Source organism: Cydia pomonella, chromosome 6 (genome assembly GCF_033807575.1).
Source record: "Cydia pomonella isolate Wapato2018A chromosome 6, ilCydPomo1, whole genome shotgun sequence".
NCBI lineage: Eukaryota > Metazoa > Arthropoda > Insecta > Lepidoptera > Tortricidae > Cydia > Cydia pomonella.
The window spans coordinates 9,636,176-9,660,204 of NC_084708.1; the positions used below are offsets into that span (position 1 = coordinate 9,636,176).

Sequence of the window (24,029 nt, forward strand, 5' to 3'; positions counted from 1 at the left end):
TTCTGAACTACTGCGGCAGCCGTCAACAAACGTCAGTTGTCCGCCCCGCCCCCCTATCCTGTATCCTACCCGCGGCATATTCAGCTGTCTCCGCCGGTTATTTTTAGGTTAAATTCTAAAATAAATTCAAGAAAGCAGCATAGGTACTCACATGTATGTAGGTTATTTTAACATTTTCAACGTGCGCATATTATCTTTATTTAAGAAAATTGCGCATTTGGTAGTGTTATACGACTCGTGCCCTTAATTTATTTGTATGTATAAGTAAGTGTTCTTTGTTTACTCAGGGTTATGAAACAATAAGAGAGATTCTGTCGCCTGCTGAGCGCCAGATTAAACTGAACCATGTCAGGCGACGTGCAACCAAGGAAGCGTAAGGATAAGAAGAGGAAAAAAGGTAAGATTAAGGAATTTAAACTTATTAGTGTTATATTGGCATCTTCTTTTTAATAGTTCTTTTATTTGTATTAAAGATGATTTGGGAGTAGATGAGCCGCGCGGGACGGCGGCGGCGCTTGGCGAGGGGGATGTGTTTATGCACTCGCATCATGACCATGGCACCGGGGGGCACTGGTGTGCCAAAATCATATTCTTCTCTCTTCTCTTTGTGCTGATTGGGCTCATTGGACTAATTATACTGGAAAACCGTGGCCTGTCTGAATGTAAGTAATATTATTCCTGTCTTATTATTATTTATTACATTTTTTGAAGGTTCTACATGAATAACTTCCAATCTTTTCTTTTGAATGTTGTCATTTAGAATTTTGTTAGTCAAGGTATGATTAGTACTACATTAAGTGTATAATATGTTTGTGAACTCCAACAATGATTTCATAAACATATCATGTTATAATAAAACTATTTATTAGTGCTGCAGCTTCCTTAGTCTACTCACATTCCTCCTAAGGCCCAAGGGCCTACCTATACTACTTATTCAGTTCAATTAAATTTAAGTCAAATTTATTTGGAACAGTTGCATTTTCAAACAAAACAACTCTATTCCCTGCAAAGCGGCAAATTCAAAGCGGTGGTTGAAAGTGCCAAATTTTTGAATTTTGACATTGACATATATCTAAGGATGGGCCTAACGGGCACCAAGAATAGTACTAGTTTAGTGGTGTCACTCACAAATTCGAGCCAATTGTGCAGTCTAACGCAACTAGTTGTGACCAATCGCGTGCATGATGCAAACTCATTAACCAATAGGGTTATTTCCAATTTTTTGAAATGTTTGTAATACATTCTATATTAATCAAACGTTGCCCTAAAATTTCACTTTTACCCTAAAGACGGCTTTAAATATGTTAAATTAACAAAATATATTTTGACCCATGCTTTCGCGCCCAAAACGCTCTTTGAAAATTGTATGACGTCACAGTTTACGGTTTGACACAACTATGTACATACCAAAGAGTAAAGTAATTATATAGGTGCTATTCTCGGTGCAGAATCTGATATTCAAGCCGTAGTCATTTAGGTGGTGGGCAAGCTGTGTATGCGTGCGTGTGGGTTTTTAACCAGCTAATAAAATATGTTTTCTGTAATAATGAGTTTTTATATATCATAATTCATAAAGTATTTATTGTCCATTAGCATTTCTATGGTATTCATTTTTAGTGCAGATATCGAAGCTTCAATTAATTGCCCACCACCAAAATGGCTACGGCTTGAGTATTAAAGGGTGTAGCAGAATAGCCTAGGAAAAATTGCCCCCAGCGATTTTGGGCCGAAACTGTAATCAAACGATGCCTTTTGGGGAGGTTATACTCTGCACAAAGTTTCATCCCTCTGTTACCCCCTGGGGGTGAAAAAAACCCGATTAACCCCAAAACTGTTTTAATTATTTTTTCCTAAACTATGAAAGTGACGAATTTCAAATTTCGTACAAATATTAATAAGACTAAAAGCTATGTGCTAAAAAAATATTAACCCCCTAACCATTGAAATTCTTGTAAAAAAAACAAAAATAAAAAAAGAATCAACCTGTATATCAAGTTTGGCTCATGGTACCACACCATTTTTTTTTTCAAAAATGAACCAGTTTATATTCTACATGATACAAAAGTTTCATGGACCTACTCCAGAAGGAACATTGCGAAATTAATATGTATTGGCTCTTTGGTGCGTACTATTCATTGAACTCCCACTAAGAGCCTTGCATTATTAATAAACAATGGCTTGCGATCGGACCGTTGCTCGTGCCCGATTTGAAAAAGGTGGGGATAAAGAAGTATGAATCAAACTCATTTGTATTTATAAAAACATTTTTAGGGTTCCGTAGTCAACTAGGAACCCTTATAGTTTCGCCATGTCCGCCTGCCTGTCTGTCTGTCTGTCTGTCCGAGGCTTTGCTCCGTGATCGTTAGTGCTAGAATGCTGAAATTTGGCATGGATATATAAACCAATAAAGCCGACAAAGTCGTACAATAAAATCTAAAAATTTAATTTTTTTGAGGGTACCTCCCCTACACGTAAAGTGGGGGTGAATTTTTGTTTTTTGCTTCAATCCTACAGTGTGGGGTATCGTTGGAAAGGTATTTCAAAACTAATAGGGGTCTTCAACAAACATTTTTTGATTAAGTGAATATATTCGGAGATAATCGCTCCGAAAGAAAAAAAATGTGTCCCCCCCCCCCCTCTAACTTTTGAACCATAGGTCCAAAAAAAATTAAAAAAATCGTGGAAGTAGATCTTAAGAAAGACATTAAATGAAAACTATAGCGGACATGATCAGTTTAGCTGTTTTTGAGTTATCGCAAAAAGTTTCCCCTTCATAGTAAAAAGACATACTTTAATTAGGTACTGATTATGCAAATTTGCCTATTTGTTTAACTCACGTGAAAGGTACCGTTTCATCCCTTGGTTAACAATTTACTATACTTTAAGCTCCAGTTTAGCTTATTGTGACGGAAGAGTAACTACGGAACCCTACACTGAGCGTGGCCCGACATGCTCTTGGCCGGTTTTTTTAAATTATTTTGTTTTCGGGTCCGAGACGTTGCGTATTAAGCATGATACGAGTATAATGATTAGTAGCTACGAAATAGTACGTTTATTTTAATTTCGCAATGTTCCTTCTGGAGTAGGTCCATGAAACTTTTATATAATATAGAATATAAATTGGTACATTTAAAAAAAAAATGGTGTGTGTACCATGAGCCAAACTTGAGATCCATGTACAAATGAGTTTGATTCATACTTCTTTATCCCCACCTTTTTCAAATCGGGCACGAGCAGCGGTCCGATCGCAAGCCATTGTTTATTAATAATGCAAGGCTCTTAGTGGGAGTTCAATGAATAGTACGCACCAAAGAGCCAATACATATTAATTTCGCAATGTTCCTTCTGGAATAGGTCCATGAAACTTTTGTATCATGTAGAATATAAACTGGTTCATTTTTGAAAAAAAAAATGGTGTGGTACCATGAGCCAAACTTGATATTATACAGGTTGATTTTTTTTTTTTTTTTGTTTTTTTACAAGAATTTCAATGGTTAGGGGGTTAATATTTTTTTTAGCACATAGCTTTTAGTCTTATTAATATTTGTACGAAATTTGAAATTCGTCACTTTCATAGTTTAGGAAAAAATAATTAAAACAGTTTTGGGGTTAATCGGGTTTTTTTCACCCCCAGGGGGTAACAGAGGGATGAAACTTTGTGCAGAGTATAACCTCCCCAAAAGGCATCGTTTGATTACAGTTTCGGCCCAAAATCGCTGGGGGCAATTTTTCCTAGGCTATCCTGCTACACCCTTTTGTGCGTCTTTGGAACAGACAACGGGGGGCCTACCGCAAAAACCGAAAATCGTATATTGTGGGGATCTTTTACTTTTACTCTTACTAAGACGTAATTAAAATGACAGAGAACAATGCCCGCAATGACGAACTTCGATTTTCGCGGTTACAGCCCAGTGTCAAACCGAGAGTTGTGACGTCATCAGAATCTTTAATGTCGTTTCGACTTCGGTCACGTGACGTGTGTTAAAATATATTTTAAATTCAATATTTACAAAAATATGCTAATTAGAGGTCTACTAAAGGTAGTTTAACATGTTCTTATAATCCATAAGAATTTATTAGGATACTATTCTGCCCTAAGATTTGTAGATGGAAACAACCCTATTGCGTTGTTGTGTTACACTGCACAATCGGCTCGAATTTGTGTGCGTAACACTGCTGTATTGGCCCCATTCTTATTCCCCTTTAGGCCCGTACTTAGATATATTTATCAATGTCCAAAAAGGACTAAATTAACTCCAGCTTTGGATATAATAAACCTTCTGGCACTATTATTTACTTAGCTTTAGTCTATTTGTAATAGCTATGTATGTTAATAAAGTGATACTTTATATCATGTAGTGGAAGCAAATGCAGTGCAATCCCAATACTCTGGTGTGCTAGAAGGTTGGCTGGAAGATGCTCCAGATGATGACCACCATGATGAGCACACGCTGGAGCTAAAGCATCATGTGAGTATTGAGTATGTTTTGTAATCATCAGTATCATCTCACCAGAAAAATCATATGATCAAAGTAATTTTGTACAGGGCGGACAATTTCAATAGATTTCTAGAGCTTTATCTAATGTATGAGGGGCGTCTGAAAAGTTCTAAGCCTAAGATAGAAAAAAACAATTTACAAAAATGAACTTATGTTAATTTTTCAATATAATCTCCTTGTAACTCAATGCATTATTTACATTTTTTATAAGTACAGAGCTTTTAGGCCATTTAAAAAAAATATTCTTTATCTTGCCCTTCACAATGCTCCTGTACAGCCGCCTTCATCTCTTTGTCACTTCTAAATCGCTTTCCCCTCAACTCTTTTTTTTAAATTATTGAATAGAAAATAATTGATTAGGGCTAGATCTGGGCTGTAGAGTGGGTGGTCAATTTCGTCAAAACCAACTTCCTTCAGAGTTCAGAGCACGCCTCGCAACATTAGCGGTGTGAACGGGTGGGTACGCACGCAGGGTAAACACCCTGCCTTTTCTCAACTATGGCTTGTCGTAGAGCCTTTTTCTAAATAATCGATTAAAAGAATGCCATCACAGTCCCAAAACACCGTAGCCATTAACTTAGAGACCGACTTTTGCACTTTAAATTTAAAGCTACGTTTTGTTCGGTCACTACCGATATTGGCCGCCCTGAGCGGGGGTCGTTTTCGTTCGATTCCCGTCCGAGTTTAAATAAGCGACTCCACTTTTTGACCGTGGCATAAGCACCGTAAATAATAGCCACTGCGGTGATTTATCACTTTTTGTTAGGAACTTTATTACAGCACGGTGCTCAATTTTCGTAATATTCGTTGGTAATTCACACATGATGAATTTCTCCGTTGAATATCTCGAAACAGAATAATAAAAATGTGTTTTTTTTTATTAATTTGTTTTTAAATGGCCTTTCTAGTGGCCAGTATCATAAACGCATATAATATATCCTCTAAATATCTTAGGATTAGAACTTTTCAGACGCCCCTCGTAATGTTAAAATTAATTTATTTGCATTCATATAAGATTTTCAGTTTTCTTAACTGGTAATTCAAATTAAATATTCATATTACCAATTACTATAATTAATCCATACATAAGTATATGTACAATTTATAGCATAAACATACACAAATGCAAAATAAAAAGTAATAAAACAAAGAAGGCAAACAGACAGCTTAAATTAAGGTTTGACAGTATTGTTATATGTTGTGTACAAAAATGTCAATTAGGATGTTGATGATGACCATGATGAGGAAGCAGAGCATAGTGAAGAAGCAGATGATGAGGAACATGATGACGATGAAGAACATGATGATGAAGAAGATGATGATGACGAAGAACTTGGTGATGAAGAAAATGATGACCCTCAAGATGATGACGAAGATGATGAAGGTACTCAAGACGATGATGAAGAACAAGAAGAGAATGAGAGTGCAGAACAGGATTTAGAAGCTAATGATGAGGTGATAAAGTCATTAATGTAATGTATAGTCTTACTTGTTAAAAAGCTCAAAATGAAGTTTTTTTTCTAAAATTGATCAATTTCATGAAATTATAATATTAAGTGTTTACTAAATATGTTATCTGAAAATTAATCATAAACAACAGGAAGAAGATCTCCCATATAGGAAATATTATCAAGAAAATGCAGCCGAACCGGATGACGACGAAGATGGAGAGAATAACGAAGATGAACTAGATGATGCTGATGATCGAGATGACGAGGATGATTTCAAAAATGACGAAGATAATGATGATGAACCATTTAGCAATGAAGTCGAACAAAATGATGATTCAAACGACGATGCAGATGGAGAAAATAATCAGAGTATTGAACAGGATGATGATGATGATGACCAGGAAGATAATCATGATAACGGAGATAGCAATGAACAAAATAATGAGGTGCAAAATGATTTGCGAGTGAAAATTGTACTTTGAGATCTATAACGTTTTTCGATTGGCACTAACAATACTCAATGCTTTTTCTAAAACAATAACTTCAAATACTTGCAACAGTACTGTTACATGTTTTGTAATACTGTTCTAAATTATACAGAAATTAATAATTTAACAGTCTTGGCACTGCTTCTTTTGTTTCAATTCAATTCAAATATACTTTATTCATGTAGGCCTAGCAACAAGCACTTATGAATAGTAAGACAGTATTACATATAATTATCTTAATCTAATTATCAGAGCAATTTATTGATGTTGTAAATATTATCCCATATATAATACTAATGAATATAATTCATAGATCAAATTTAATACTAAAACTTTCACAAAATATAGTCATGCAAAAAAAAATGTATAAAAAATACTAGTCTAGATTGTTTCTAGAATAAATTCTAAATGTCAAACAAATATAATAAAAACAACAAAGGAAATACATGCATTGGAATATCCATTTCATCATCATTATTCAAATATAATAAATAATTAATCATTTCGAATCACAATTAATCCCACGTTGTTTTATCATTCATGTAGTCTTGTGTGGTATAATAAGCTTTAGAAATAAGTTTACGCTTTACATGATTCTTAAATTTATTAATTGGTAACTCAGTAATATGGTTTGGAAGTTTATTATAAAATCTCACACAATTACCCATGAATGATTTTTTAATTTTATGGAGCCGAGTGAAGGGCACGGCGAACTTATGTTTATTTCTAGTATTAATATTATGAATGTCACAATTTTTCTTAAAATCGGCAATATTTTTATGCACATATAGAATATTCTCATAAATGTATTGACAGTGCACTGTCATGATGTCAATTTCCTTAAATTTATCTCTCAGTGAGTCTCTATGGTTCATTTTATATATTGCTCGAATAGCCCTCTTCTGCAGAACAAAAATGGTATTTATATCTGAAGCACCACCCCACAGTAAAATACCATATGACATAATGCTATGGAAGTAACTAAAATATACTAATCGAGCTGTTTTGACATCAGTTAACTGACGGATTTTGCTTACTGCAAAAGCTGCAGAACTCAGTCTATTCGAAAGAGTAGCAATATGGGGACCCCACTGGAGTTTAGAATCTAAAGTTATACCAAGAAAAACTGTACTATCAACTAATTCCAATTCCTCATCCTTCACAATGACACTTGTTTTTACATGCCTTACATTACTAGTGACAAACTTAATACATTTAGTCTTATTCTCATTTAACAATAAATTATTAACATTGAACCAATTTACTACTTTTGAAATAGCATCGTTTACATCATTGTAAGCTTGTTGCTGTCGTTTGACTTTGAAAATAAGTGAAGTGTCGTCTGCAAACAATACTATATCATGGTGGGTCTTTACAAGGAATGGCAAGTCATTTATGTAGATAAGGAACAGGAAAGGTCCCAATATTGACCCCTGTGGTACACCCATAGAGACCAATGACCCCGGTGATCGCTGTCCATTCACATCGACCCTTTGTATTCTACCATTTAAGTAGGACTTAAGTAAATCCAGTGCCGCTCCTCTAACTCCATAATAGTGTAGTTTCCTGATTAATGTTTCATGACAAACGCAGTCGAAGGCCTTAGACAAATCACAGAAGATACCTATAGCATCTCGTGACTCCTCCCAGGCATCGAAGATACGCTTAATTAGCTCAACACCAGCATCGGTTGTCGAGCGACCCCGTGTAAAACCAAACTGCTTATTATGCATTAAATTATTGACGTTAAAATGTCGTACTAATTGAGAAAGAATTAATTTTTCAAAAATCTTACTGAACGTTGGTAGCACAGATATCGGTCTAAAGTTAGTGGGGTCAGAGTTGCTACCCGATTTAAATAAAGGAGTTATTTTACTATGTTTCATTAAATCAGGAAACTCGCCGCAATCAACACTGTTGTTAAATATAATTACTAAGTCAGGCGCTATAATTTCTACTAAGGATTTGACAGCATGGACAGAGACTCCCCAGAGGTCATTCGTTTTTTTGACATTAACCGAATTAAACGCCTTTACTACATCGGAGGTACAAACACGTTCAAAATGAAAATCTCCACAACACTCTGGAGCGTTATCTTTTAATAGAGTAACAGCGGATGAGGGTGATGAATTTAAATCCTTAGTTGTGAAAACTGGTACGTCAGTGAAAAAATTTTCAAATTCTGTAGCTACTTCTAAATTGGAATCTATAATTTTGTTATCAATATTTAGTTTAAAATCATTCACTCTGTGTTTCGAGCGACCAGTCTCCACATTGATTACTTTCCAGGTTGCTTTAATAATGTTGGGACTATTTTTTATTCTTTGACTTAGATAATTTCGCTTAGCTATATGACAATCTATTTTAAACTTTTTCGAATATTGCTTGACATGTTCTTTAAATTCATCACTCGTGTTAAACCGCCGTTCCTCATACAAGGCATACAGTGCACGTCTTCGTTGATGTAAGTCCGCAGTAGCCCACTCACTAAAAACTGATGCACCACTAACTACGACCGATTTTGAAGTAAATATCGCATTATAATGATCCATAAAAGTGTGAAAGAATGAATTATACATACTATTTGGACCCATATCGGAAGACAAAAAGGGTTGGTGTTTTTTTTTTTTTAATTTTGTTTTTGTCAACTTTTGCTTCACAATTCACAATACCATTAAAGTAAAGTTATTTTTCTAATCTTTATTTTTAAGTTTTACATTTTATTAAGAGTGTAGAAGGCTTAATGTGTTTGGCTTATGTTTTTTAAAGTATTATAACACTTTTTTATTAAGTGAAACCTTTTATTTTAGGTTCAATTGTACAAGTGTAAATAAACTCAACAGTATCTGTAAATGCGCAAATGGCTAATATAATATGTATATTAATATTATCAATGACAATAATGACATTCTAAATATACTCGTAATACTCTTTTTAAGTGTCCCGTTTCTTTTAGGTATTGACGAATAAAACAACGATATTTATTTGTCAATTAGATAATTTTTACCATATTTTATTTGATTGTATGGCATAAAATAATCAGTAATAAACAAATACATTAGGTACGTCACAAATTGATGACCAAGTTGTATTGGTTTGTTAACTTACTATACACCTATTAAATACAGAGACATTTCAGAATATGTAATTCTCATTATTAAGTGGCGTGTTAACTTTTAGGATGAAGAAGAACACGATGAAGAAGAGGAAGACACGTCACTAGAAGTGGAGAAGATAGAAAAGGAAGCTCCCGAGGATGAGGAGCCCATCGATGTCGAGCTGCCCGCCTTGCCTGAGGAAGATGATAATGATGATGACGATGATAAGGACCAAGGTATACATTTATGTATAAACCTTAAAGAAAAGGGTAAGCTTAGAGTGCTCACTGCATAGGTCAGGTTCCTTACTGAATACATAATAAGTTGTATAGGAGGTATGGTAAAACAACCTATTAAAAACTTTAAAACACGCTTAAAAGTTAATGCTTATTAAGCTTAAATCTTATCCCAAATATGTTTTCGCAAGGCTCGCTTAAAACTATTATAAATGGGTTTTCATCTATGTATGGAGCGAGCACTTTAATCTTGCTTATTGTCTTCTACACAGTCATTATCCTTTTTTATGTGCATTTGCTATTGAAATTTGAACCTATAGTGGGGAATAGTGTTGATTATGTTTTGTTGAAAAACTGAACGAAACTAAACAAACGCAACTCTGTTCCAATTGAATACGATTTATCAAGATACCGCAATAGATAGAATTATATAAGATAGATAGATAGAATACTCGTCTTTGGCACACCTCAGTAAAAGATACAGCTTAAAGAAAAACAATTGATTAGTGATAGAGGCTGACAACAGGCTCAGGCTGGGTGAGATTTATAATATATATTATACTCGTAGGTAGGACTTTGAGCCTTACGAGGATATAGTTTTTTGGTTACACAAAAACATTTTTGTTTTTCAACCACATCCCATTTTTTTTTTAATTCAATCCCCTTCCTTTTCAGGTTCTAAGGTAGAATGGATCTTAGTGCCAATTATAAGCCAAATCTTGTTAGCCGGTATGCGTGTCTGAGGAATATTTTCCTAATATACTTATCTAGACATCAATTATTTTAGTTTAACACCTCAACGTTTAAAACCTGTAAGCTACACGTGGGCAATAAAGATCCTATAATAAGCCACTTAGAAATCAGTGAAAGAAAGGTTTATTGTTTGAAAACCTAACTCTTTAGCAAATGTTTCAGGTACAATTTATTTGCATGTCATGTGTATTTTAGGAATGCTGGCATTTTGAATATTGTATGTCGAATGGTTTTATAATTATAACCCCGATAACCCGAGTATTTTATATGACTTTCAATGTGCCCTAGTCAACAACAAAGTTATACCAGGCTTTGAGTATCATCTTATAATGAAGCCTACTTCTCGTGCAACTGTTTATAATAGGTTTTATAAATTCAGTTGCTTCCATAGAGTAGAGCATATTGGTCTTGGGGATGATAATCGAGAAAGAAGTATTTCAACAACATCTCTCTAAACTAAAATTACAGTTGTGGACTTAATAATAATAATAATTTACAATAAAAATCGCATATCAGCAGATCCAGACAACCTTCGGTAGCCAAATGAGTCAAGTAAAAAAATCCTACATGCACAAGTATAAGGTCAAAAAATGAATCAAATTAGATACCCCACAAACGCCATACAAAACCACTGAGGGTCCAAATTATCTTACAAAAAGTGTTTGAGGAAAAATGGGCTGTGTACTTTTCAGGTTGACTCTATCGTAAAGAAAACGTGTACGCTTTGTCAGAAAAGGTATTGTAAAAAAAATGTTACATATCTACTATAGTTCTTGAGATTGTAGGAACTTTCAGTATAAGCAAAGTTTATTTATTTGTTCCATCATTTATCTATTGTATTTTACTGAAAAACATAAAGTTGTAATTAGGAAAGTAATTCTTTACGGGGCAATTAGTTTTAGGCAGTCATTCCATGCAAGTTGCACATAGATTCTGATGGGTTTTTATCATCGAGTTTTCGGAAATAATTGATAAAGATTTATTTAAGTTTCAGTTAATTATTACAGGATCCGTCGAAGATGCAGGCCATGACGCCAACGATGGCGATGGCAACGACGGAGATGACGGTGACAACGACGACGATGACGACACCAACGAGCCCGACGATGACTTCCTCGAGGCCGACGATGACGAACCGCCGGTGGAACGTATCACCGCGCCCTCTGGAAAGCCTTTCGATGAGGTACGTCGCTTTAAATCATAGTACCGTGACCTCCATCTTACTCCAAGAGTTATCCCGGTGTTTCAACCACGTGTTACTTAGGGCCTAGGGTCCGCTCGGCAATCTAATCCCAAGAATTGAAACAAAAGCTAGTTTATAATAAAGCAGGACTTCCAAAATAGATACCTAGTTTCCAAGCCTGATTAGGAATAATTCGGATTTCTCACGATGTTTTCCTTCACCCAAGAGCGACTGGTAAACATCAATAGTACATTGTGCAACGAGCGGGGTATGTGAAAATTTGCAAAAAATTTTTTAAATGAACGACAGTCGCAGACTGGAGTGCATTAAAGACTCGAGTTTGCAATATTCTTACCCCCTGAGTTACAGACAATGTTTTTCATCACACTTGCGAAGAAAAAACTAAATTTTAAGCATAATAATTCTTAAATAAGGTGAGGTTACAAACATTCGTCCGCTATATTGTCGTTCTTTGACAGGATAGGCATCGAAGGTACAAACCTAACCGGCATTCAGCCACGATTGAAAAATTCAGTAAAAATATTTTAACCGGCTATTAAACAATAAAATTAAAGCATTTTTTTTTCACAATGTCCACTTTGTCCTTCAGTATACCTGCACGAAATAAGATCTTTTTCGAGCAAGTGTGATGAATGATGTTTCGTTCATAAGTTCCGAAAAAATCATTTGTACGAGCTGGGGTTCGAAATTACCGAACATTGAATTATACGAACATTGCAAGTTAATATAAGGGTGTAAAAATAATACGCCGAAACTAAAAAATGTCTTTGAGGCACGAGCCACTTGGTCCTTTCTTAATGACGTGATTTTGTGAATCAGGTAGAGGATGAGCCTTCATCCGAGAAGCCGACCGACACGCTAGAAGAGGAAGAGGAGTACGAGAAGCGCCAGGAGCAGCTTCGCAAAGAGGAAGCAGAGGCCTCGCATAGTGAGTAACGGTTTTTTTCTGTTTTGTTCACGCTTTACTAAGATAATCTTTATCTAAGCCGATCCCCACGAGCTGATATTTTTCAGAAAATCAGCACTTGAATATCTTGGGTTTCGAAATAAATTCAGGCATTCCTTGACCATAGAGACATCGGTACTGATTTTTTTTTCCCAGCAGACAACGTCTGAATTTATTCCGTGACCATAGACATATTTTCAGCTCCTGTGTGGTGGGCCTTGATATCGTTTTTGTTACCTCTGTAAACGCGCCTTTAAAGCCTTATTTAGACGATGCGAAAACTTTACACTGCGGTATTAGATCGATCAATTTAATAATGAATTGGTAATAGATAGTCGGCAATGTAACGAAACTCGCATACAAATTCTCGCACCGCCTATCTGGTAAAACAAAAACGCTTGTTCGTTTTAATAACTGATTTAATTAATATTTCCTAACTAATCTGAACAATAATGCCTCACATCACCATGAGCATGGTAATAATAATTCTCGCTTACCACTAACGTTACCCATAATTAATGTACATAAACCGATGATACTAGAATTACGTAAAAACGAAATAAATGTTCATTATATTCTCATCTTTTATTTAGCCCCTTGCACTTCTTTGCACACTCAGCTTTCTTAACTTGTGCTACAATACTATTAAGAATTCCAAACGACAAGTTTTTATATATTATGCTATGTGTTTTACTTAGTGTAGAGAAATAAGTAAGGATTGAGTTCTAACTCCATACATCAGTTTTCTTACCAGAACGCGGATCATTTCGTAGTCGACATCTAGCGACAAGTAGTGGATTTATCAGTACCGCTACTTGACACCAGATGTCACGTGTGTCGCGACTGACGAAAAATGTATTGCTAAAACAATTTACAACCAATATTACAAGCATAAGGAGTTGAAAATAGACTTCTGGATAATATTAGCTGAAAATTGTTGAGTTACTTCTAGTTCGTCGCGACATTTATTGTTAAGTAGCAGTGCATCAGTACTTGACGCTGGATGTCGACTACGAAAATAACCCACGTTTTGGGTTTTTACCTTAAACTGATGTATGGAGCTCTACTCACTCTATCCTTACTTATTTCTCTATGATTAGACCTTACGCGAGCTGACGCGTACACCGAACAAAAAAGAATCAACACTTCTCTCTGGAATCGTAAAAATTAAAATAAACTTGCATTTTTGCAATATACTTTTTTATAACGTACTAAAACTTGTGCATTTTTATTTCAATTATGAATAGAAAAAAAATGACATTCCGAGTTACTTATTTTATGAAAACGATTGCTATTTATTCTAATTTATGCGTCTATGTCGCAATGTTAAATGGAGCGATAAACGCTTCATGAGAAGTTCTTTAAACTGTAGAATTAGGACTGTGGGATCGAATAACGGAAACTTTGGACTCCACGCCATTACCGCCATATTTGATAGAGTGCCAAGGAGCTGTAATTAAAATACTTCATCAATTCCAGAGTATTTTCGTTCAGTCATACACCTGTCGTAACTGTATTCAATTGAGTGTTTAGACGTAATACAATATAAAAATAGATCTATGTTTCACAGACCGAACATATCGCGAATAAGAGAAATATGGATGTTTTCGGATCATTCGCATCTTGATGTTGTAATTTCACTAAATCGGTGTAGGTATTCTTATGATTGGTTTAATGTTGGTCTACTCGAGCTAATATATGTTATACCGGTTGCCGGCTGTTGACACCGTCATCCTTTTTAGAAAGCAATAGCTTTAGGTAGATTAATTTTCATTCAAACTTATTGAAAACCTCTCTCTTTCTCTCTCAGGCTTATACAATGTCACAGCCACCAATTTGTTGCTCAAAAGATTAAAAAGTGAATTCCTCTTTAAATCTCATTTCACTGTGTAACATATCAATTGACCTCATTAACCCGGCATACTCAGTTATCAAAAAGACAATACTACCGTAGCGTAGCAAGTAAATATAAAAAGCCCCGTGTCGAGACAAGCTATTGGTCAAAAATGTCTCATTTGTAGATATCTTACTTATTGAAACGCTAAAGTATAAATACGTACGCGTACGTATAAATCTACGGACTCTATAGTTTTTACCGCGTCTATGATGGGGTCTGTAGCATCGAAAGTATTAACATTACCGCATCTACGTTAAGCTTGAAACGGCCGACCCTAAGTGTGGGGCGTTGTTGCAGTGTGGCTGAAGCTGAGCATTGGGGGCGCCCTGCTGGTCGCCACGCACGCTATCGTACGCCGCGCCACCGCCTCCAGTGGTGCGTACACATTTTAAACTTATTACCACAGAATAATACAGCTTGTATTGTTGTAGGCTAAATCTCGATTTGATTCGTTGTAGCATACTTAACTTTCTCTTTTCTTACGTAGATATTAGTTTACAGCCGTACTGTCCTATAGTCAAAACTATTTAAAGTACATACTTACATTTTCTCGTTACTGCTTAGAGTTGTATAAAATGCTCTTCTATGCCCTATTTGCAATAAATTTTGAAGCTTATATGAAACCACTTCATTACCCACGTATATTCTGAAGCATAATTCGTAAAAAGCTTAGTCACGTGACTTTACGATAGCATTTGCTTACTTCCCTTCCGCTGAGACGAACTTTTGTATAACAGATGTGCCACAATCTGAAGATGGTAGAGAAGCGACACCCTCTGTAGACCGACGCATGACTCTGATTCCGGAAGAACCGTCTGAACCTGGTAGGCCAAACACGAATAAATTAATATTTATTTTATTAAATTACATTCGTACAATTTTCGTCTTTATTAATTTCTTTATGCAGTTCCGATTAAAAAGGTGTCACAAGAGAGTTCTCGGCCAGTGATACCTTCTATCACCAGAAAATCGCCTACTTTCGAAGAAAGTGAGGAAGAAGAAGAACCTGTAACCTCTAAAGTAAGTTATTTTCCCAGTTACATCTTATTTGGGATTGTTTTTAATCGTATAAGTATTGAAAAATACTCGAAACGTCGAGATTGAAATGTGTCATGTAGTCATATGATATGATATACGTCTTTGATCCGTTTATTTAAATCAGTGCGAACCAGGGATTTTGAACATGACCTATCCACAGGTTCAAGCAATTAAAGAAGAAGAAAAGAAGGAACTTTATAGCGACGAAGAGGAAGCCGAGGAGGAAGACGAAGAAGAGGAAGAACCAATTGTTCAGAAAAAAGTAGCCCCCGCTGCGGCTAAACCACCTCCTAAGGAACCAACCCCAGAACCAGAGGAAGATGTCCCTGACGATGTCGAAATAATTGACGACGAGCAAATCGAGGATGAGGGTGAGGAGGAAGTGGAAGACGAGGAGGAAATATCAGATGTGGACGATGAAGAACTGCTGACGCGGCTGGAAGCCAAATATGGACGGCTGCCGGAACCCGAGCGACCAGCGAGACGCAGTAAAGACAACGCTGTTATGTCTTGGTTGTTCCATAACAGAATAGTTTTTATGTTAATCGTCTAACTGCATGACTAACCTGATGTGAGTGCATTTTTATATAGAATTTTAACCTAACATTTTTTTAAATAATATTTCAAACAATTTTTGCTGGGGATCTTTTAAATGTTGTTTCGCTGTCGGGCGACTTTTGAGAAAGCGACTGCATGTCAACTAAAATATCCCCTGTAATTAAATAATTTTAGAACATAAATAATTTACAAATAATGTTTTTTTGTAAATTATTTATTATTCAAATAATAGTGAAAATTACAAACGCCATACGCATATGGAGTTTGTAATTGATGTTAAACTAAAACTCGCCCGCGTCCCTCCAGGTGCAAAGGTGGTCAATGCCAAGGATACCGGTCGCGATAGACAGCCGTTGCATCTGGAAAGACCTGGGGGTCTAGCCAAGATGCCAATCGTTGAAATACTAATATTTTCATCACATATGTCATTCTAATAAATTATTGAAATAGTGATTTCTATTCGTTTGGCGTTTTTCAATGTACGATTGTCATCTTGGTCTGGAGCATTAAATTTAGAATAGACTGCTTCCATTATACCTACCTACCTAAATCGTACTACTACTAAAGTTACTTATGTCAATGTCATAAGTAGGAGATGCAAAATTGGGCCTTCTCTCAATCTCTAATCCCTCATTGGTTACTCTTTCAATTAACTAGCGGGCCTACAATTTTTGCTGGAAAAATAACCATATTATGGCTTCGCTGAGGATCGGAACGCATATAAATGAATTTATCTTGTTTTTCAGAGGATGGTGGTAACAGTATAGAAGACGCGTGGCCGGGCGAGCCTGCCGACGCCTACTGGCGGCAGCAGCTGGACGACGCGGAGCGAGAGTTCAACCAGGTAACTACTTAACTGACCCATGATAGACCTTATGTCGTTGCCGTAAGGTTTGCGAACCGTCAATAACTTTGTCAACGATGGTATTTCATCTTAACAGTGGCGGCCCTATTGTTAATGGTCGTCCTTATAGCGCGATGTCGATAATAGGTACAATATAACGATACTTTGCAAGAAAAAATCTATCTATATCTATAAATTATCTTATCATTATCGCGTGAATAAGGAAGTGGTGGTAGCCTAACGGTAAGAGCGTGCAACTTTCAATCCGGAGGTCGCGGGTTCAAACCCTGGCTCCTGCTAATGAGTTTTTCGGAACTTATGTACGAAATATCATTTAATATTTGTCAGTCGCTTTTCGATGAAGGAAAACATCGTGAGGAAACCGGACTAATCCCAATAAGGTCTAGTTACCCTGTGGGTCGCAATTCTTGGGATTAGTTGCCAAGTGGATCCTAGGCTCTAATGAACCGTGGCCAAAGCCAGGATAACGCGAGGAAGATGATGATTATGTGAATAAGGCAACCATTTTATGACTTATATCACATATGTCACGATCAGTACCAAAGTTGTCAGAATTTTTATATTTATCCTGGCAATTCTGAAAGTTGATAATGGTCCATAACTCAATATATCGGACTGTGCGTTAGTTAAATACTTAAATTGTAATAGGCAAAAGATGTTTAAAGACCGTAATCCAAGGTATTTTATGAATAAATTTTAGGCCTTCCAATATTTTGAAACAGAAACAAGCCCTTTTATTAAGTCATATGTGGGACATTGAAACTTTGGTTGGTGTATTCCTTCCAAATAGTAAATAGTCTAACTGTTTTTCGCATGAAGTGTGGCCACTCACAATTCGCTATTTTACTCGTTGCATGTTATGATCATAAGGATACACCAACACCAACTTGTTGTCGCCTGTGTTAGAAATGGTCAAGTCTCTTATGGCTGACACATAAATGCCCTGCTTAAATCGATTTATTATGATTATTCTGATTAAAAACTCAATTGAATTCCAGGATTGGTTGGACTAACTGAATGCATCTTTAACTTAATTTAAACTTTGTTCGTTGTGCCATTTCCCGCGCTCCCGGCGAGCGACTCGGGGTATCGCGCCCGCACCCCGCGCGGCCCCCGGCTCGCGCGCAGGGACCTAACCATAGATTATACATTTTGAGTGTTAGTGTTGCCATCATCTAATTTGCCCAATAAAACTTAAAAAATCAGACAATGGGTTACTTAACCTTGAGGAAAGTAAGATAAGGGTTTCTCCTGTGTCTAAAACCCAACTTAGGGGAATCCCTGAATGGTAGTCCTAAGTGTGAACGATTAATACACTAGTCCCCTTAAGTGTGTTGTGTTACTAACATGGAGGGCGCTCTGATGGCTGCGGCGGATCGAGCGAGCGCGGCGCAGCTCAAATCCAGTGCCCGCGCGCGTTGGATTGTGGCCAAATCCTTGGATGCTGCGGCGGAGAGGAAAAGAGACAACGTGCTACTCGGACGTGCGATAGCAGCGTACCTTGAGTTGCTTAAGATGAACGAACGCCTGTCGAATAAGAAACTGATTGAAATCGCAGAGAGAACTATTAACAGAATACAGTTTAGAGGTAAAGATGTATGCTTATTTATTACCTATTAACTAATGTTACTGTCCTCTCGCGTCAGACGATTTTTAAAGACTACAAGCCCTGACATGCTGAGCTTAGAAAGTACTCACTTTTTTGTATTGAATTATATGTGTATCATGCAGCCTGTTTAAAGTTACATTAGATCTAGTTCAGTCATTTTTAAAAGAGAAAGTCGTCGAAAAATATTTATCGAATAATCACCCCTCGTAGTATGTACCTACTTCGTGTTTGTTAGCCAGACTGGATGTAAGTTAATAAGTTCTAATCAGTTATTTTTTGTTAGGCACCTACCTCAACGCGGAACCAGTGTACCGTCTGCTCATTCGCCGGTTTCCTGACGAACCTTCACACAGGACCAATTTAACTGTTATGTTCCTGATGGCCAATAGGTAAGATAGTTTCTATTTACTATTTTAAAGTACCTTTCACATTAATTGAACATACAACCCAATTATATTTTACTTATCATTCATGTTATTTAACTTGAAGGCACTACACTTTTCGTGAGAGTCAGAATGGCGGGTGTACCTAAATAAAATTAAATGAAAACCATACCGTATTTTAGTACCTAATGTGTACTATTTAGTACCTCCTTTAAAAAAAAATGTACCTCACAGTACTTAAAGTTATCACCAAAAAACAGTACACCCGCCATCCTGACAGTCAGAATGGCGGGTGTACTTTATTACGCTATATTCCCGTGGTTATTGATAAATTCTATAAAAGCCAAATTTTTGACCCTTTTTTGTACCTTCGTCTTCAATTATAATATGAGCCATTTTATTTGTGGTTTCCAAGTTTTACTCATTTATATTTTTCTTGCTATTACACTTTTGCAGGCGTTATAATTTTTCAAGTTATCGATCTTATTTTTAAGAAAAAACGATAAGGTACAATTATTTTTATTACTCCAGGAATTAGTACCTTTAATGTTTAATCTGTTAAGTTTAATTCTGACTGTCAGGATGGCGGGTGTACTGTTTTTTGGTGACAACTTTAAGTACCGTAAGGTACAATTTTTTTTAAAGGAGGTACTTAATAGTACAAATTAGGTACAAAAATATGGTATGGTTTTCATTTAATTTTATTTAGGTACACCCGCCATTCTGACTCTCACCACTTTTCTGGCTCGAATATCATTCATAGTAATCCTTTCTCCTTTCTCTGGTGACAGAACTGCATTAAAAGCAGCACAATTTTTTTTCTTTGGGTATCATTGGATTGATAGATTATGTAACCCACTGTGGCGGAGAATCAACTAACGGAGATGTGCCTATCGTTGCCACCACCGAAGTATCACTAACTCAAATCATATCAAATTAATATATAGGTAATACGTTGTTTCAGAGGCGACTTAGCCGAAGAAGTGCTCAAAGAAACTCTCAAACGCTGGCCCAACGACCGCCTCGCCCTGGCCCAATACGGTTTTATACTCAAAACCCAGCACAACCGCCTCGAGGAAGCATTAGATCACTTACAAAAAGCCCTCGAGGGCGACACGGGCCCCGCCACTGAACCTAGATTTTATTATCATTTGGGAGATACTTTATTATTGCTAGGGCGGTTCGAAGAAGCCCACGAAGTCCATAAAAGAGGCGCAGCTCATGGGCACTTCCTTTCACCCGCGCAGCGCTCTTTATACAACGTTCCGAAACTAAAAAGCCGACCTTGGTGGAACGTAGAGGAAACTCCTTACATTGATTTGGCGCGTGACTTAGAAAAGCACTGGAAGGAAATCTTAAAGGAGGGGGAAGCCGCGAGGGCGCTGTACGAGCAAGAGAAGGAAGGCCTGAAAGAGAGGGGGGAGTGGTCGCAGCTGGATCTGTTCGTGCGAGGGAGGGAGATAGAGGGGCGGTGTGCGCGCGCGCCCGTCACGTGCGGCGTGGTGCGGCGGGAGGCGGCGGCGGCCGGTTGCCGGCGCGGACAGGTGCGCGCTCGCCTTCATTCGGGATATCTACCTATATATATATATATATATATATATATATATACTACGTCGGTGGCAAACAAGCATACAGCCCGTCTGATGGTACGCAGTCACCGTAGCCTATGTCCGCCTGCAACTCCAGGGGAGTTGTATGCGCCTTGTCGACCCTAACTCTCCGCACCCTCTTTAAGCTCTGGCAACCTTAATCACCGGCAGGAACACAAAACTATGAGTACGGTCTAGTGTTATTTGGCTGCGGTTTTCTGTAAGGTGGAGGTACTTCCCCAGTTGGGTTCTGCTCTAGATCTGGAATGACATCCGCTGTGCTGTGCCCTACCACACAAAGCGAAATGACATTCACAATGCTCATACCTCTCTCTTGGACGTAGTTTAAGGACATACCCGGGTTCAAATATTTATTTTTAACAGGAAAAATGTCACATTAGTCGCTATCTTAAAACCAATTTCTTGCGACTTTCATCTAGGACGCTTAGGCCAATTGCACCTACCACAATCGACGGACTGATGAAGGTAGCTTGTCAGAAACTAATATTAAATTGTTTTTTCATATAGTAAAATTACTCTAAATTAAGTACGGTTACAGACTATTTGGTGCAACCGAGCTTTAATGTGCCTTAACCCTGTACTTAACAGATATTTCTTTCTAGTTCCTAATTTGCATACATAAATAAATGTTTATCAGTACTGTAATGTAAGTTATTTATTGTACAAGGGGTAAAGTTGTTGTTTAACCGTTCGTGCTTATATTAATACTCGAAATAGCAAAATATTCCAAAATTGAACCGCGAGCGTAGCGAGTAGTTTGAATGTGGCGTTGGGAGATTTCAAGGCACGAGGGTTTAACGAATTTTGCCACCGAGTGTAATTATTTGTATTGTAACAAACATTTTCACCGCGAGGAAAATACTAACTGTAAAACATCAAACAAAATGCAAACCAAATCCAAATGAACGTTATTAAATATTTATCATTCAACGTAAGGAAACAACTCAAAATTTGCATCAAATTACTTTGTGGATAAATGCAACTTACTCATCAGTTTTTGAACAATCAAGAGAGCCTTTACGAGCTGCGGCTGTAGTGCGGTCGCATTTTTATCATTTGTCACTATGCCTGTCACTTTCGCACTTACATACTAGTTAGGACGTGACAAGCATGGTGACAAGTGATGAAAATGCGACCGTACTACACTCGCTAGTGTGGTGAAAAATAGATGTACACTTTTCGCCGTATGCTATTTATCTCACGCCGTCACGCCTAAGATTAAAAGTTGTTGACTTTTCATCTTTTATTTAAGTTAGTTTCATCCTTGACAGATCAAATTCAGTTCTATGCGCGCCGGCACACACGTCCGGCCACATGTCGGCCCAACCAACTGCCGGCTCCGGATGCACCTGGGACTCAGCAATACCAAAGATACTTTCATACGGGTTCACCGGGAAACCAGGTAATAACCACGATATCAAATACCTGCTCAATTAATAACCCATAGAATATACATGGTTACATGACAATGAATGTTGTCAATGGACAGTACTTCATTGCGAGGGCTGGAAGGTCGAACCCGATAAATCAAAATATTTTTTCATTCAAATTAGAACACCACGTACGTCACATAGTTCCAATTCCAAGAACAATTTTGCTCGAGTTATCGGGTTTGACCATCCACCCCTCGATAGATGACAACAACATATATTACACAGCGTAATGCTGTTTACATTACGTAGGTATAACATAGACCTACCGGGACGCCAACGTTTCTATGCAATCTTTAGGTACAGCTGCAGTCGACTACACTAATAGAAATCTTGTTGCAAATTTGACAAAAGATCGAAACGCTAGCCCTATCGAACGCCTTTGTTAAGCCCATATTCAAACCAAACCTCATAATAATCTTAAAAGTAAATTAACCTTAAACAACCTTAAGTGTGAAAATGAATTATACCTACTATTAGATAATCAGGTGATCAACTGACCTTACATCACTAGTATTCTTGAAAAATGAAAGATCCTGAGTGTCCCGACTCATGCCATATTTCAAGTTTTTTGTAAGTTGTTAGGTCATAATATCTCCCTGTTCCCACAGGCAGTGGGAGACGGGCAAGGTGTTGATGTTCGACGACAGCTTCGAGCACGAGGTGTGGCACAACGGCTCGGGCGCGCGCCTCGTGCTCATCGTGGACGTGTGGCACCCCGGCCTCTCCGCCGCCGAGCGGACACAACTGCCGGCCATTTAGGCCCGAACCAGGTCAATCCACGGCAAAACCATCGCGAGACAGGGTTGGTTTTGTTCATGATGCAAACTTAACTATTTATTTATCGCTAGATATATTTACACTAATTTTGCATTGCGATACTTTTTCGTGGAACAAACGAATTACCTTAACTGAAATCTGAGATTAAACGACATAATTCTAAGGACTAATCGTGGTATAAACTCGTTTCCTGGTTGCTCTTAACAATAAGGAATGTTATGCTAAATACTGCGTAGAGGGCGCCACTACCACAATGCATCACAATCTGAGGGTCTAGCGCGAAACAAGAAAATCGAATTTTCATTATCTAACTTCTCTTATCACTCTTGCATATTAAAGACGCAGATAACTAAATTTCGATTTTCAAGTTTCCCGGTAGGCCCTTTGTAAACCGCCTTGATGTATAAGATACTCTATGGTTTACGATAGGTGCTTCCGCTGCACTCTGGCGACAGAACATTGCAGTAATACTCCCTATTGGTGAGACTTCACGCCGACATGTGTCATTTTGACAGTACATTATTTCGGACTGGTTAACATTAAATATGGCTGCCACAACTGTCGTCTTCATCTGTTAGTATGAATTATATCAGTTACATTGTTAGTAAATGATTACAGTTTTCTATGTGGGCAGGAACTAGGTTTCCGATTAGGCATCATGCTTATTATTTACCAGTTTCTTTTATCCTGTTTAGGCCACGCTTGCAGAGCGTCAGTCCGTTTAGACTGAAGTACGTCTAGTATCTTGTCTATTTTCGCTGTATACTTAAGGGAATGTGAGGGATCAAACTTTTTACTCAAAATTTCACATAGTAAGTACATAAATCTGTTCTAAAGAACCAATGTGTTCTATTATAAGTTGGTTTAATGATAGTGAATGCTAAATATTTTTTTGTAATCACCCTAAAAACGTTTTTTTTTTAATCTCAAAAAGCAAGTCTCATTTGTGTTATGTTAGCAATATTTGCATTTGTCTTGGAAAGACGTCGAATGTATGAAATGTAATGTGATATGATTGTTGCGCAGCCTTGTTAGTACATTGTAAGATAATTTAAGACTTATTTATTAATAAAAGTGAATATAATTCCAATGCTCGATTATAAATTGGTTTTATTTGCTTGAGTCTCAAGCCCTGCTCAGGCTGTATGAATTTCCCGTAAATTAAACCTGGTTAGATCGATTTG

General features: G+C 37.1%; 1 protein-coding gene across 5 annotated transcripts; it reads left to right on the forward strand.

The window, feature by feature from the left end:
• The first annotated feature begins 27 nt into the window (after nt 1-27).
• On the forward strand, nt 28-23,949 carry LOC133518896 (aspartyl/asparaginyl beta-hydroxylase). 5 transcript variants are annotated; one of them, XM_061852671.1, is made up of 20 exons: nt 28-153; nt 288-397; nt 474-662; nt 4,360-4,469; nt 5,721-5,954; nt 6,100-6,396; nt 9,619-9,772; nt 11,533-11,708; nt 12,549-12,657; nt 14,870-14,947; nt 15,310-15,396; nt 15,480-15,592; nt 15,771-16,098; nt 16,915-17,012; nt 18,387-18,621; nt 18,926-19,031; nt 19,990-20,569; nt 21,907-22,037; nt 22,677-22,827; nt 22,870-23,949. In XM_061852671.1, exons 2-19 carry the CDS (start codon nt 346-348, stop codon nt 22,825-22,827), a joined length of 3,228 nt encoding a protein of 1,075 aa, XP_061708655.1. In that variant the 5' UTR covers nt 28-153; nt 288-345; the 3' UTR covers nt 22,870-23,949. The 5 variants fall into 5 exon arrangements, with proteins under 5 accessions (XP_061708655.1, XP_061708653.1, XP_061708656.1 ...); XM_061852669.1 differs by having other exon boundaries at nt 22,677-23,949; XM_061852670.1 differs by having other exon boundaries at nt 89-157; nt 22,677-23,949.
• Nucleotides 23,950-24,029: the final 80 nt, after the last annotated feature.